Here is a 16,275-nt window from a genome sequence, read left to right as displayed (position 1 = left end):
TGGAAGGAAACGTTACCGGAACACAATAGAGACTTGAAGGAAATGTTACTGGAAGGAAACGTTACCGGAACACAACGGACACTGGAAGGAAACGTTACCGGAACACAATGGAGACTGGAAGGAAACATTACCGGAACACGACGGAGACTGGAAGGAAACGTTACTGGAACACAATGGAGACTGGAAGGAAACGTTACCGGATGACGGCGGAGACTGGAAGGAAACGTTACTGGAACACAATGGAGACTGGAAGGAAACGTTACTGGAAGGAAACGTTACCGGAACAAAATGGAGACTGGAAGGAAACGCTACCGGAACACAATGGAGACTGGAAGGAAACTTTACCGGAACGCGACGGAGACTGGAAGGAAACGTTACCGGAACGCGACGGAGACTGGAAGGAAACGCTACCGGAACACAATGGAGACTGGAAGGAAACGTTACCGGAACGCGACGGAGACTGGAAGGAAACGCTACCGGAACACAATGGAGACTGGAAGGAAACGTTACCGGAACGCGACGGAGACTGGAAGGAAACGTTACCGGAACGCGACGGAGACTGGAAGGAAACGTTACCGGAACGCGACGGAGACTGGAAGGAAACGTTACCTCAAATGAAGGAAATACTGGAACACCTGGCGATTAGTAGGAAGTTGATTGATGCTGGAGCTGGATTGCCCAATGAGATACACACCACTCAACAACCTTGTGCCGGGAGTTGACACCTTTCTTCTCTCTTCAGTTGGTTCATGCTTTTCACCTCTCTTGCTAACCACTTTTTGCTGCATTAGGTGCCACGATGTCAGCAATTCACAAATCTGACCAAATCAATCTTAACTGACAATCTCAAATAACAAAATAAAACATAATTAGTGATACATTGTGATGTACTTGGATTAAAAGTAACAATAAAGTTATGTGTCATATGATGTCATCCTTTCCAAGCATAAAAAATATGAATGTTTGACATTGTTTGTGCATTAAAATTAGTTCAAATTTACACAGGTGTTCATGTGTTAACATCTATATGCAAGAACATTTTATTTGCTTTCATTTGGTACAACTTTCAATGCTATAGCCTTAACCTCTGGGAAGCTACAATGAAAACAAGGACAAAATATCCCAGATTTTGCATTGTTTTTGAAAATCATCAACAATAAAACTACATGGCTCTTGAGGCAGGCATAGCCAAGGTCCAAGATCAAAATAACTGCTACATTTATTTATGTTCGACCTTGGAGACTGGGGAAAAATATCAGTTTGCATCTGTTTGATGAAAAAGGTCAAATTTGAAGAGGTCTAGAGTGGTTGTGTCTCTGCGATGGACCGGCAAGCTCTCCAGGGTGTTCCCTGCCTGGCGCCCAAGGCCTGCTGGGATAGGCTCCAGCTTCCCCGGAACTAAACTGTCACAGTTTATTTCATTCCTATTTTATTAGAAGTTTATATCCTGCATGCTATCTTCATATTACCTAGTTGACCCTGGTGACGCCCTGGCAGGCCCGTTTCGCCCCTTCTATGTCCGCCATGCCCCCCGTCTCCATACGGTGCTCTGTGTGGTCTGTCCTCACCTGTTCGTACTTCTCCAGCTCGGTGTGGTAGATCTGTCTGATCTGGGTCAGCTTTGCTCGGTAGTCCGAGTGTTCCACAGAATTGTCGGACCCGGCTCCTCCCGAGGCGGCTGCCGCTGCCGCCGCTGCTGCCGAGCCTCCGCCTTTCTCCGGACCAGACACGCCCTCTGCCAGGAGCATATTGTCGAGCCGCATTAGCTGTGGGTCCGGGGGCTCCTCCTCCTGGGCACCGCGGATGCTCAGCACTGCCATGACAGGACAAGATCAGAGACTGGGTTGGAGGCTGGACCTGCAGCATGATGATCCATAACAAGCTTTTAGACATGCACGCCCTCACTGTTCACACTGCCGCACCCACACATGCACCCACACATGCACGCACACATGCACCCACACATGCACCCACACATGTGCTACAGCCCAGTATGTAGTGGGGCAATAAACAGACAGACAGGACAGGGAACCCAGAGGTCCACCTGAGGTCCGTCCATGTCTATCTGACGTCCCTCCATGTCCACCTGAGGTCCGTCCATGTCTATCTGACGTCCCTCCATGTCCACCTGACGTCCGTCCATGTCTATCTGACGTCCCTCCATGTCCACCTGACGTCCGTCCATGTCTATCTGGCGTCCCTCCATGTCCACCTGACGTCCGTCCATGTCTATCTGACGTCCCTCCATGTCCACCTGACGTCCGTCCATGTCTATCTGACGTCCCTCCATGTCCACCTGAGGTCCGTCCATGGCTATCTGACGTCCCTCCATGTCCATCTGACACCCGTCCATGTCTATCTGACGTCCCTCCATGTCCACCTGAATTCCGTCCATGTCCACCTGAAGTCACTCCATGTCCACCTGAGATCCGTCCATGTCCACCTGAAGTCACTCCATGTCCACCTGAGATCCGTCCATGTCTATCTGACGTCCCTCCATGTCCACCTGAAGTCCGTCCATGTCCACCTGACGTCCGTCCATGTCTATCTGACGTCCGTCCATGTCTATCTGACGTCCCTCCATGTCCACTTGAGATCCGTCCATGTCCACCTGACGTCCGTCCATGTCTATCTGACGTCCCTCCATGTCCACCTGAGATCCGTCCATGTCCACCTGAGATCCGTCCATGTCCACCTGAGATCCGTCCATGTCCACCTGACGTCCGTCCATGTCCACCTGAGATCCGTCCATGTCCACCTGAGATCCGTCCATGTCCACCTGAGATCCGTCCATGTCCACCTGAGATCCGTCCATGTCCACCTGAGATCCGTCCATGTCCACCTGAGATCCGTCCATGTCCACCTGACGTCCGTCCATGTCCACCTGAGATCCGTCCATGTCCACCTGAGATCCGTCCATGTCCACCTGAGATCCGTCCATGTCCACCTGAGATCCGTCCATGTCCACTTGAGGTTGTTCTATATGTTTGGCGCTGCAAGGCTCCAGGTTCAACGTGGAGAACAGGTTCTGCCCCTTCTCTACAGTTCTCATAAAGAACAGAGTCCAGTTGGTGGTAAAATCCCAGCTTCACCACTAAATCCCACGGAGAAAACTGTTTTTTTTGGACATCAGTGTGCGAAGGAGAAGAAAGATGAAAAACTTCCATCAGTAATGAAAACATTCACATGCATGTTTGGAGCCCCATGGAAACCAAAGCAGATCTTTTGTTCCCACATTATGTTTGCACCAGACGGACCGAGAAGAAAACATCAGATCTGCAGGAAGAAGCTCTGAGATGCTTCCTGACAGAAAAACTCCTTGACTCTTCTCCACAATAACAATCCTTTCTCATCTGCTGGTTCCAACTGAACATCCGAGGAGTGTTTACTGGAGTTGGCCCAAGAAGGGTTTTTCTCAGGAGAGACCAGCTGGCTCGGCCCTGCTGCTGAATAAGGATACTCATGGCCACAAAGTACCAACACGGCTGCTTGAGAGACATCCGATGTGACCGTGACGTGATCCCGCCCACTAACCAGCTGACATGCTGCCATGCACAGCCCCGTTCTCACTGCTGATGCTGTCGGGAGGGGCCGGGATGGAGCATGCAGGCTGTGTACCATCACAACCAGCTTCCTTCAAACTGGGACCGGGCTGATGGCAACTCTGCCAGTGGAGCTTTTTTCTGATAGAAATCTGCAGCTGCACTTATTTGTTTACAGCAGAAATAAACATGTTTATTTCTGCTGTAAACATGTTTGTTTCTGCTGTAAACATGTTAATTCCTGCTGTAAACATGTTAATTTCTTCTGTAAACATGTTAATTCCTGCAATAAACAAGTTTATTTCTGCAATAAACATGTTTATTTCTGCTGTAAACATGTTTGTTTCTGCTGTAAACATGTTTATTTCTACTGTAAACATGTTTGTTTCTCATGTAAACATGTTTATTTCTGCTGTAAACACGCTTATTTCTACAGTAAACACGTTTATGCCTGCTGTAAACATGGTTATTTCTGCTGTAAACATGGTTATTTCTGCTGTAAACATGTTTAATCCTGCTCTAAACATGTTTATTTCTACTGTAAACATGTTTGTTTCTGCTGCAAACATGTTTATTTCTGCTGTAGACATGGTTAATTCCTGCTGTAAACATGTTAATTTCTTCTGTTAACATGTTTATTCCTACTCTACACATGTTTATTTCTTCTGTAAACATGTTTTGTTCATGCAATAAACAAGTTTATTTCTGCTTTAAACATGGTTATTTCTGCTGTAAACATGTTAATTTGTTACTGTAAACGTGTTTATTCCTGCTGTAAACATGGTTATTCCTGTTGTAAATATGTTTATTCCTGCTGTAAACATGTTTATTTCTGCTGTAAACATGTTAATTCCTGCTGTAAATATGTCAATTTCCTCTGTAAACATGTCTATTTCTGCTGTAAACATGTTTATTTCTACTGTAAACATGTTTATTTTGGACTGTAAACATGTTTGTTTCTGCTGTAAACATGTTTATTTTGGACTGTAAACATGTTTGTTTCTGCTGTAAACATGTTTATTTCTGCTGTAAACATGTTAATGCCTGCTGTAAACATGTTAATTTCTTCTGTAAACATGTTTATTTCTGCTGTAAACATGTTAATGCCTGCTGTAAACATGTTAATTTCTTCTGTAAAGATGTTTATTTCTGCTGTAAACATGTTTATTTCTGCTGTAAACCTGTTTTTTTTTAAACAAGTCTAGGAGTCTATGGGGATTTGCTCTGTTTTGCAGCCCCTAGTAGAGGTTGCTGCTTGTCCACGACAGAAGACCACTGGCTCATGGAGGACTAGCTGATTCATCCTGTCTGGAAGTGCTGCCAGGGCCGGACTGGGACAAAAAGTCCCACCGGCAGACATGGGCCCCTCCACTTATATATGGCACACAAGTGCTCAAACCTGTGTGTGCACACCCCAAACCCGTACACCAACATGTGGATAAGGAATCGCCTAAAGCCCAATATCTATCATCAGTTTATCAGTTTTTTTCTCTGCAAAATTAATGAAATAAATTTAATAGAAAAGGAAAAAGTTGACTCAACATTAAAAGATTAGACGCTGTCCATCCTGTCAAGGGTTCTCAGACTTTTTTTTTTCTGCACCGCCATGCTTCTTCATAACAACGTGGAGAGTAATGTGAGTATTTGTTTGTGATCGTCCTTTTAAGCTCGTTAAATGTGATGATCAATGATCAATTTAATGATCGATAAGACAAGTCAATGCCACTTAACCTCATACACACATTAGTGACATTTTAAATTGATTGAAGAGAATCGTTTCCCCACTCACATATTTTTCACTTTGGTTAGCAGAAGAGGTCTTTGCCCCCGTCTGATCCTCTGCTGGTGTTGTGCTGAGTTCTGGAGTGATACTCTCAACTTGCAACCAATAAGAACACTGGTTGCCATTGGTGACACTGCTATAAACACATTTATTCCTGCTGTAAACATGGTTATTTCTGCTGTAAACATGATTGATCCGATAAACTGATTAAATCAAAAGTTTAGTCATCAGCATCTAACTTGGACAAATAAAAAGTTCTTTGCTGCTTGGTTAAGCAGCCAAAGAATGAAAATATTCACCTGTCAGTTTAATACAACACAAATAATTAACTAATTATTTTATTTTATCCAGGAAACTCCAGATATAACCTAGTGTATGTAAACAGTTGTTGTTATGTGTTTGGGCTGATGTGAGATTTAATAAAACAACAAAGCAGTGCAACATTTCCAGTGGAGTGAAGTCTGGAGAGGCGGCAGCAGGCCCACCAGCTCATCATTCCAGTGACATCATGGAGTCTCAAGCAGTGGTCATGTTACTGTCACAGAACAACATGCTGTTTCACTCCACATTTAGTATATCTGGTCAAGAAAACCTTTACTGATACACAACTTATTCTATCCCGCCGTGTGCACCACCCGCCGTTCCTCGACACCACCCGCCGTTCTTCAACACCACCCGCCATTCCTCGACACCACCCGCCGTTCTTCGACACCGCCCGCCGTTCCTCGACACCGCACGCCGTTCCTCGACACCGCACGCCGTTCCTCGACACCGCACGCCGTTCCTCGACACCACCCGCCGTTCTTCGACACCACCCGCCGTTCCTCGACACCACCCGCCGTTCTTCGACACCACCCGCCGTTCCTCGACACCGCCCGCCGTTCTTCGACACCGCACGCCGTTCCTCGACACCGCATGCCGTTCCTCGACACCACCCGCCGTTCCTTGACACCGCATGCCGTTCCTCGACACCACCCGCCGTTCCTCGACACCGCACGCCGTTCCTCGACACCGCCCGCCGTTCCTCGACACCGCCCGCCGTTTCTCGACACCGCCCGCCGTTCCTCGACACCGCCCGCCGTTCCTCGACACCGCACGCCGTTCCTCGACACCACACGCCGTTCCTCGACACCGCCACCGCACGCCGTTCCTCGACACCGCATGCCGTTCCTCGACACCGCACGCCGTTCCTCGACACCGCACGCCGTTCCTCGACACCGCACGCCGTTCTTCGACACCACCCGCCGTTCCTTGACACCGCATGCCGTTCCTCGACACCACCCGCCGTTCCTTGACACTGCATGCCGTTCCTCGACACCACCCGCCGTTCCTTGACACTGCATGCCGTTCCTCGACACCACCCGCCGTTCCTCGACACCGCATGCCGTTCCTCGACACCGCATGCCGTTCCTCGACACCACCCGCCGTTCCTTGACACCGCATGCCGTTCCTCGACACCACCCGCCGTTCCTTGACACCGCATGCCGTTCCTCGACACCACCCGCCGTTCCTTGACACCGCATGCCGTTCCTCGACACCACCCGCCGTTCCTTGACACTGCATGCCGTTCCTCGACACCGCATGCCGTTCCTCGACACCACCCGCCGTTCCTTGACACTGCATGCCGTTCCTCGACACCACCCGCCGTTCCTCGACACCGCATGCCGTTCCTCGACACCACCCGCCGTTCCTTGACACCGCATGCCGTTCCTCGACACCACCCACCGTTCCTCGACACCGCATGCCGTTCCTCGACACCACCCGCCGTTCCTTGACACTGCATGCCGTTCCTCGACACCGCACGCCGTTCCTCGACACCACCCGCCGTTCCTTGACACCGCATGCCGTTCCTCGACACCACCCGCCGTTCCTTGACACCGCATGCCGTTCCTCGACACCACCCGCCGTTCCTTGACACCGCATGCCGTTCCTCGACACCACCCGCCGTTCCTTGACACCGCATGCCGTTCCTCGACACCACCCGCCGTTCCTTGACACCGCATGCCGTTCCTCGACACCACCCGCCGTTCCTTGACACCGCATGCCGTTCCTCGACACCACCCGCCGTTCCTTGACACCGCATGCCGTTCCTCGACACCACCCGCCGTTCCTTGACACCGCATGCCGTTCCTCGACACCACCCGCCGTTTCTTGACACCGCATGCCGTTCCTCAACACCGCACGCCGTTCCTCGACACCACCCGCCGTTCCTTGACACTGCATCACTTAAATGTAGCCATTTTTTGACATAAGACTTACTGTACAAAAGTTAATCAAAACAAATTATAAACTGTCATGTTTTGCCATCCTGATCGGCTAGCGCTCATCAGTGGTAAGTCTATCCACCTGTTGGCTCCCTAATTGCCTCTGCTGTTTCATTCAGTTCACCCGGTTTCCATTCCTCACTGCCTACTGAAGCTCCCTCCAATCTCTTCTTCTCTGCCAGATAATCATCAGACTTATGCCTAGTTGTGTTCCAGTGTTCTACGATTGTTCCTCAGTTGCCGACCTTCTGCTTCACACCCCCGGATTACCCACCTTGCCTTGCCCTCGACGGACACCACTACTTTTCGGATCTTCTGGTTACCGACCCTTGCTTGTCTTTGGATCCTCTGCTCATTCTGCTTCACCAATAAACTGGTCATTTGTCCAGAGCTCCTCGTGTGTGGCTGTAATTACGGATCCTCACAGTAACCCATTACAATAAACAGGATGAGTCAAAAAATGTCAGAGGTCTCTATGCTGGAAGAAAAAAGTAAAATATCGAGAGTTGAATCGAATCTTGACCCTAAAATCGAAAACCAAATCGAGGATTTGAAGAATTGTGACACCCCTAGTGGCAATCCATGGAAAAAAATCTTCTCACCATTAAACACAGTTCACTCAAGTCTTCGCAGAAATACATCCGGCCTGAACCAAAACTGAAATCATTCATGTGGCAGCTCCTGAAGGTTGCAGGAAATTGAAGTTGAAGAGGGCGTGGGAAGGAGCGGACGTCCCTGAACGCGGCAGGAAGTTGAAAGGGATGTGGGATGAATAGACGTCCCTGAACGCGGCAGGAAGTTGGCTCGGACATTTGATGAACAGATGTCCCTAAACACAGCAGGACGTTAGCGTGTACGTGGGAAGAACTGGCGTCCCTGAATGTGTCAGGAAGTAGAGAGTAGTCACATGACACCACAGTTCATTTTAATTATGTGTAATTACTGACGTGCACATGGACAATTACTGATGTGTAAATTTGTAATTACTCATGTGTAAACATGTAATTACTGACATGTAAACGTGTAAGTACTGACGTGTAAACGTGTAATTACTCATGTTTAAACGTGCAATTACTGACGTGTAAACATGCAATTACTGATGTGTAAACGTGTAATTACTGATGTAAAGATGTAATTACAGATGTGTAAACATGGAATTACTATGTGTAAATGTATAAGTACTGGTGTGTAAACGTGTAATTACTGACATGCATATGTGTAATTATCGACATGTAAACGTGTAATTACTGGTGTGTAAACGTGTAATTACTGACATGTAAATGTGTAATCTGGATGTATTATATTAAATTGTCGTCATCAGGAAATGCTCGGGGTGGGGGTGGGGGGGGGGTTGCTGTTACCCATCCGGCCTGTTGTCATAGTGACAGGGAATGTGTGTTTCATTTTACTGACTGGTCCCAGTGCTCAGGAGCCCAACTCAACATCCAGTCAGTGAATTTCTGGTATTTTTGTCATGAAACCTAAACTGTGTAACAGTTTTAAGTCTGTTTAGAGGTCTGACATGTGGAACATTATTTATTATTATTTATTTTGTTAATAGAAAATAAATCAGACATACATTTTTAATAATATATTTATTTTAGCTTTTTGTTTTAAATAAGAAAAGATGTGAATGAGACTCCTGCTGTTTGGGTCCATGATGGACAACTAACGCATGTCTTCCAGCAGCGTGGGGCCCTCCGGGCCTCAGACGGTGCTTCCATGCCATGACCAGCCTTCACCTTATCAAAGCAATTCCTTCAGGAGAGCATGTCAGAGGGAAACCGGCCCAAACAGCCTCCCTCAGCAGGAGGGTGGGTGGGGAGGTGGTGGGTGAGGCTTTGTCAGCCTGTATTACTGTATTACCAATTACTGTGGCCACTGGTCACTGTGGCAACGAGCCACTGTGGCCACTGGCCACTGGTCCCTGTGGGGACTGGTCACTGTGGCGACTGGCCACTGGTCACTCTGGGGACTGGTCACTGTGGGGACTGGCCACTGGTCACTCTGGGGACTGGTCACTGTGGGGACTGGCCACTGTGGTGACTGGCCACTGTGGGGACTGTTCACTGTGGGGACTGTTCACTGTGGCGACTGGCCACTGGTCACTCTGGGGACTGGTCACTGTGGGGACTGGCCACTGTGGGGACTGGCCACTGTGGGGACTGTTCACTGTGGGGACTGGTCACTGTGGCGACTGGCCACTGTGGTGACTGGCCACTGGTCACTGTGTGGACTGGCCACTGTGGGGACTGGTCACTGTGGGGACTGGTCATTGTGGCGACTGGCCACTGGTCACTGTGGGGACTGGTCACTGTGGCGACTGGCCACTGGTCACTGTGGGGACTGGTCACTGTGGCGACTGGCCACTGGTCACTGTGGGGACTGGCCACTGTGGTGACTGGCCACTGGTCACTGTGGGGACTGGCCACTGTGGTGACTGGCCACTGGTCACTGTGTGGACTGGCCACTGTGGCCACTGGTCACTGTGGGGACTGGTCACTGTGTGTACTGGCCACCGTGGGGACTGGTCACTGTGTGGACTGGTCACTGTGGCGACTGGCCACTGGTCACTGTGGGGACTGGCCACTGTGGTGACTGGCCACTGGTCACTGTGTGGACTGGCCACTGTGGCCACTGGTCACTGTGGGGACTGGTCACTGTGTGTACTGGCCACCGTGGGGACTGGCCACTGTGTGTACTGGCCACCGTGGGGACTGGTCACTGTGTGGACTGGCCACTGTGTGTACTGGCCACTGTGTGTACTGGCCACCGTGTGGACTGGCCACTGTGGGAATGGTTTCTAAGATGGTCGTTCCCTCTGGGAAAGACTTGAGTTGGAAAAATACGATTGGCTCATTTTCAAAGCAGACTGATTGTAGAAGCGTTGCAGCAAATCAGCTCCAACAGTTTTGTTGGCGGCTCGCTAAAAGGTGAAACCAGGGAATGGCTTCAGAAACACCAAACATTCATCTCGTCTACAGGCTACAGCAGACGCAAAGAATCACGTTTCATCTCAGGAGACAAATCTTCAATAAGTGTTGGATGGCTGGTGTATATAATCAGAGAGCTGAGTTTGTTTCGCAGGTATATGTGTGGTCCTTGTCCCCGGAGCCACTGGGGGTGTGTTAACTGTTTATATTGACACAGCTACATGAACATATGGCAACACAAACAAAGATGGGACTGAAATTAGAAAATATATTTAGATATAAGCCATGTTGTGTTTGCTTTTTCTCTCTACCTGCTTCAGTGTTTGACTCTCATGTCAGTTCCTACATAAAAACATCAAAACAAAATCCCAATCCAATCACATCCTATCATACACAGCGTGTTGCTGAGGGGCTGGTGCAGGGGCGTCTCCAGCAGGACACCCAGGGCCCAGACCAGATGGAAATTTAGAACGTAACAGAGCCATGTATATGTCATGATTTAACGATGAGTGCGTTCTTTTTCCTGGTTCAGTGAGAGAGATCTGATCTTTTCTGGACTTTACGAGTGCATCAAAGTCTGGTTGATCTAAAGTAGAGATGCGAAGCACAGCTGACAGATGGTCATCAGACAGAGAGGATCTATGTTCCGAAAATGTTTGTCTGCAAATGTAGATAGAGCCAAAGAGAACGAGCATCTTCTGAGCATGTTTCCTGATGAAAGTTCTCCTCCTGGAGAGAAGATAGAAATCCAGCAAAGATGCTGACTTAAAGCGCAGCATCAGCCTGCAGGTTGGCTGAACATCGTCCACTCTGCGGGTAAAGGCTCCTAGCATGGCTGAGTACCTGCCCAGGTGATCAGCTGATGGTCTGACTTCTTTCAGGGTTTGCATGTGAGGGCTCTCCAGAAAGAAACTGCATGTTGCCTTCACCAGGCTGAGTTTCATGTACAAACGGTCCTCGCCTTGCAGCTTGCTGTTCAGTTCCTTCATCAGGGCAGTCACATCAACAGCAAATGTAAAACCTGCCGTCTAGTCCTCCTCTGAAAGCTCTGCGATGTCTTTCATCTCACAGAACTCTGTTTTCAGCTCCCAGACTGTGTTCAGCATGTTGCCCAGGCTTTCATCCTGCATACAATGTAAAAGTCCGACGTTTTCCCTGAAAGGTTTGGACAACCGTCCGTGGTGACACCTGCCACCTTGTCCCATTTCAGTCCCAACTTGTCCATACATGTATTTACCTCCATGAAGATGTGACTCCCCGTCGTCGACTGCATCGCTGCCAGCTCCTCCCTGATCTGGAAGTCTGGCAATACGGACCAACACGAGTAGCTGGGCTGCAGAGTCTACTGTGAGAACGGCTTGCTGGTTCTGGCTGTGGGATATCACCAAACTGGTCCTGGTTGCTGCGTACCTGGATGTGTGGAGCTCGGTAAACAAGCCTTGCTGCGTTTGGAGTTTACCTAACAAAGCTGTCTGGTAATGCCGCCTCAGACAGTAGTCCTTATCTGATCCCCACAAACTAAACACACAGCTTTACCTCCAACTTCAGGAAACAAACACTTAGCTGCCCAGTTTGGGTTGAAAATCCTTCATTTGGAATCTAGCTTTTGTCTTTTAGCCTGAGCGGACATTTTTAGTCATCTTCTGATAACGTTCTATCACGCGCACGTCTTGATGTACGTATTGCCATACGGGACCTGAAGCCGTCAGGTTCTCCCCATGATGCCGTTCCCCCACGCCTGTTTAAAGAGCTTTTTCCTACTTTAGGCTCACTAATTTTAATCATTATTAATGCCAGTCTTACATCAGGAGTGGTTCCCAAAATGTTTCAACATGCTGTTGTACAGCCTCCTCTCAGAAAACCTGGGCTTGATGTAAAAGTTCCTGCAAACTTCAGGCCGATTTCCTCGTTGCCTTTTTTACCTAAAGCCTCGGAAGAAATTGTTTATAATCAGATAATCGTCCATCTGGAGCAGCACGATGTTCTTAAGACTTTTCAGTCAGGTTTTAAATCAATGCACAGGACCGAATCCGCACTTCTCAGGTTTTAATGATATTCTTTCATCATGTGACTCCGGTGACTGTGTGATCCTTATTTTGCTGGACTTAACTGCTGCATTTGATACGGTCGATCATGATATTTTAATCTCACGTTTGGAAAATTGTGTCGGCATAAAAGGTGTGGCTCTGGAATGGTTCAGGTCCTATTTAAACAAGTGAAGCTTTTCAGTTTGTCCAGGGGACTATGAGTATTCCAGTGCGCCACTAGAATATGGAGTCCCACAGGGATCCATTCTGGATCCAGTTCTGTTTTCTTTATATTTTCTCCCTTTGGGCTCCATTCTTAGGAGACATGGCATCTCCTTTCATTGTTACGCAGATGACCGCCAGATTTATCTCCCCCATAAAAACAATGATGGGTCTTCTCTCGATTCTCTTCAAACATGTCTGAAGGATGTCAAATCTTGGATGGCAATTAACTTTCTTAACCTAAATTACTCCAAAACAGAGATGGTGGTGTTTGGTTCTGGGTCTGCTGATATTCCCCCTATCGATCTGGACCATTTTGATTTATTTTACAAGCCAGGAACTGTGAACCTGGGTTTAAAATGGATTCTGAATTAAAGCTTGACCGCCAGATTTGGTCGGTGATGAAAAGTTTCTTCCATCTGAGGCAGCTGGTGGAAGTTAAACACTTTTTAGCACGTCCGCACTTTGAGGCAATAATCCATGCCTTTGTAACCACCCGGCTGGATTACTGCAACGCACTTTATTTTGGGGTGAGTCAGTCATTTTTATCTCGACTGCAGCTGGTACAAAATGCAGCTGCACGTCTTTCAACTGGAACACGCAGATATGAGCACATCACCCTGGTTTTATCATCTCTTCACTTGGCCGTGCACTTTAGGATCCATTTTAAGCTGCTTTAATTAGTTTTTAAATGTCTGAATGGTGCTGCTCGCGGTACCTCTCTGAGCTCCTACATCCTTACACACCCTCTCGGTCTCTTAGGTCAGCTGACCAGCTACTTCTGTCAGTACCGAGGAGGAAACGGAAGCTCAGAGGGGACCGGGCCTTTGCGGTGGCAGCACCTACACTTTGGAATGAGCTTCCTTTACCTTTTCCTTTAGACAGGCCTCCACTGTATCTGCTTTTAAATCTGTACTGTAGACCCATTTGTTTAAGATGGCTTTCCTCAAAATAAGTTGACTATTTAGATCTGATTTTATTTTGATTGTTTTAATTGCTTTATTATTATTTTTTTTATTTGATTGTTGTTAGGTCAGGGCTGCACGGTGGCGCAGTGGTTAGCACTGTGGCCTCACAGCAAGAAGGTCACTGGTTCAATCCTTGGCTGGTTTGGTCAGTGGCCTTTCTGTATGGAGTCTGCATGTTCTCCCCGTGTGTGCGTGGGTTCTCTCCAGGTACTCCGGCTTCCTCCCACCATCCAAAGACATGCATGATAGGTTAATTGGTTACTCTAAATTGCCCCTAGGAGTGAGTGTGAGTGGTTGTTCATCTCTCTGTGTGTGGCCCTGCGATGGACTGGCGAGCTGTCCAGGGTGTACCCTGCCTGTCGCCCAAAGCCGGCTGGGATAGGCTCCAGCTTCCCCGCGACCCTGAATTGGAATAAGTGGTTCGGAAAATGAATGAATGAATGTTTTTAGGTCTGAATTTTGTTTAGGTTGTCTTAATTAATGTTGTTTATTCGGTTTCTTTTAACCCCCCACAATGTGGCACTTTGGTCAACATTGTTGTTTTTTAAAGTGCCTTATAAATGAACTTGTATTGTATTGTATTGCGTCATTATGCACGTGGATTAAGAGAAAACACAAACTTCAAAATAAAAGCAGTGCAGCTTTACTCCATGAATGAGGTGAAATTAGAAAGTATGTTTATTTTGTAATTCAATCTTGGCCCTGGCTGCTAACATGCCTATTTTACAGTAAACTGTAGAAAATAGAAGATGGAACGAAGAAAGAACGTACGATGACACATTCTGAAACACTGGATGAAAGGCTGTTTCCAGTCAGAGGCATAAAAATAATCCACGTCAAGAAGTCCACCTTGCAAGGACTTGAACCAGTTCTTAATGCAGAGGAACGAGGTGATGATGTCCACAAGACACTGCCCCCCCACCGAATGTCCTACAATGCAGAGCCAGCTGTGCACACCATGCTAGGCATGTGACCAGAGAGCAAGAAGCAGTGAAGAATCAGTATGTAGCAGCGAAGCACCAGAGAAGTCGGTTTGTGCTCCAGGTCGCTGGAATCAGAGCCGTGTAACTCCCGGCCAAATCAGTTTATATACATTACAGGCTGTGTTTGAGTGTGTAGGAACGAATGCTCCTTTTTCTGAAATCAGTCAGGCAGTAAGGCAGACACCTGTTTACCAGGAAGGAGTGAGCATCCTTAAGTAATTGGCTTTTTTGTCATATTTCCATTATGTGACCTGGCGATCACCCTGTGATGGACTGGCGGTGTACCTGTCCAGGTGCGACCTGTCCAGGTGAGACCTGTCCAGGTGTACCTGTCCAGGTGCAACCTGTCCAGGTGCGACCTGTCCAGGTAAGACCTGTCCAGGTGTACCTGTCCAGGTGCGACCTGTCCAGGTGCGACCTGTCCAGGTGCGACCTGTCCAGGTGTACCTGTCCAGGTGTGACCTGTGCCAGGTGAGACCTGTCCAGGTGTACCTGTCCAGGTGCGACCTGTCCAGGTGAGACCTGTCCAGGTGTACCTGTCCAGGTGTGACCTGTGCCAGGTGTACCTGTCCAGGTGTACCTGTCCAGGTGCGACCTGTCCAGGTGTTTCTGGCTTGTGCCCAATGACTGCTGGGACAGGATCCAGCTTGCCGTGACTCTTAATAGGACTAAGCAGTTTAGAACATGAAGGAATGAATTGACCGAACTTGTCCCTGTTTCAGTGATTGGAGTGGTTGTGAAGAATGTCCCCAAAAAGGATTTTATCTCAAATTAAAATCTGAAGATATGAATGGCAGACCCTGAAGATTAAAAGAATGCATGATTAGTTCTACCCTGGCTAGGGTCTCTCCTGCTGCTGGACTACATGCCAGCTCTGGGACAGAGTAAGCAACGGCAGGGTTCAGACTGCTAATGTTCCAGTATGTTGCAGAAAGAACATCTCCACCTTCATTTTCCTAGATGTGGATAGCTTCCTATTCCCAGGAATGGGCTAAGAGACAGAAAAACAGCATCAAGAGTTGGATTGTTGATCATGTTGATGGTCCAAAGACTCCCACAGCAAGCTGCGATCAAATCTTCAGTCCACAGTCAGCACATGTCTCCATGGTGGAAAGCAAACCGCTTGTCAAGCTGGAACCTCTGATCCGGTTGGGTTGAGGGTGATAGAAGGTCCATGTAGCTGCTGACATCACATAATCTCTGAGGTGTTCCAGTCACACCAACAACCTGACTCCCAGTCAGCCCCTCACATTTACCTGGAGACCACCTACCTGTGTCTCCTAAGGAGATGACATGAGCTGAAAAGTTAGATATAAGTAAAGATTGTGTGTCTGACATTTTAACTGTGTCCTTACATTAGAAATGATGATGATGGACACAGGAGAGGACGGAGGTAAGTCAGAGGCAGAGAGGTAAGTGATGCTGTAGTATCACGAGAACTCATGAGACTCTGGCATATTCAACATGGCGCTCCACTGATCTAACAAACATTTCTTATCCCATATTTAAATCGTGCCAAAATATTAAATAATATCCTGATTAACTAACTGTTT

General features: G+C 48.0%; 1 protein-coding gene across 2 annotated transcripts in view; it reads right to left on the bottom strand.

The window, feature by feature from the left end:
• Nucleotides 1-16,275, bottom strand: part of LOC306759999 (pre-B-cell leukemia transcription factor 1-like) — a gene marked incomplete at its 5' end in the record, with an annotated part of 169,490 nt that overhangs the window by 117,729 nt on the left and 35,486 nt on the right. For both annotated transcript variants that reach the window (XM_079245752.1, XM_079245751.1), the window contains one exon: nt 1,569-1,813. In XM_079245752.1, coding sequence (XP_079101878.1) covers nt 1,569-1,813 — 245 coding nt within the window. The remainder of the gene's footprint in view (nt 1-1,568; nt 1,814-16,275) is intronic.

The sequence above is a fragment of the Telmatherina bonti genome (assembly GCF_933228915.1).
Source record: "Telmatherina bonti genome assembly, chromosome: 8".
Lineage (NCBI taxonomy): Eukaryota > Metazoa > Chordata > Actinopteri > Atheriniformes > Telmatherinidae > Telmatherina > Telmatherina bonti.
Note: the sequence above shows the minus strand (reverse complement) of the source record. Positions and strands in the feature narration are given on the sequence as shown.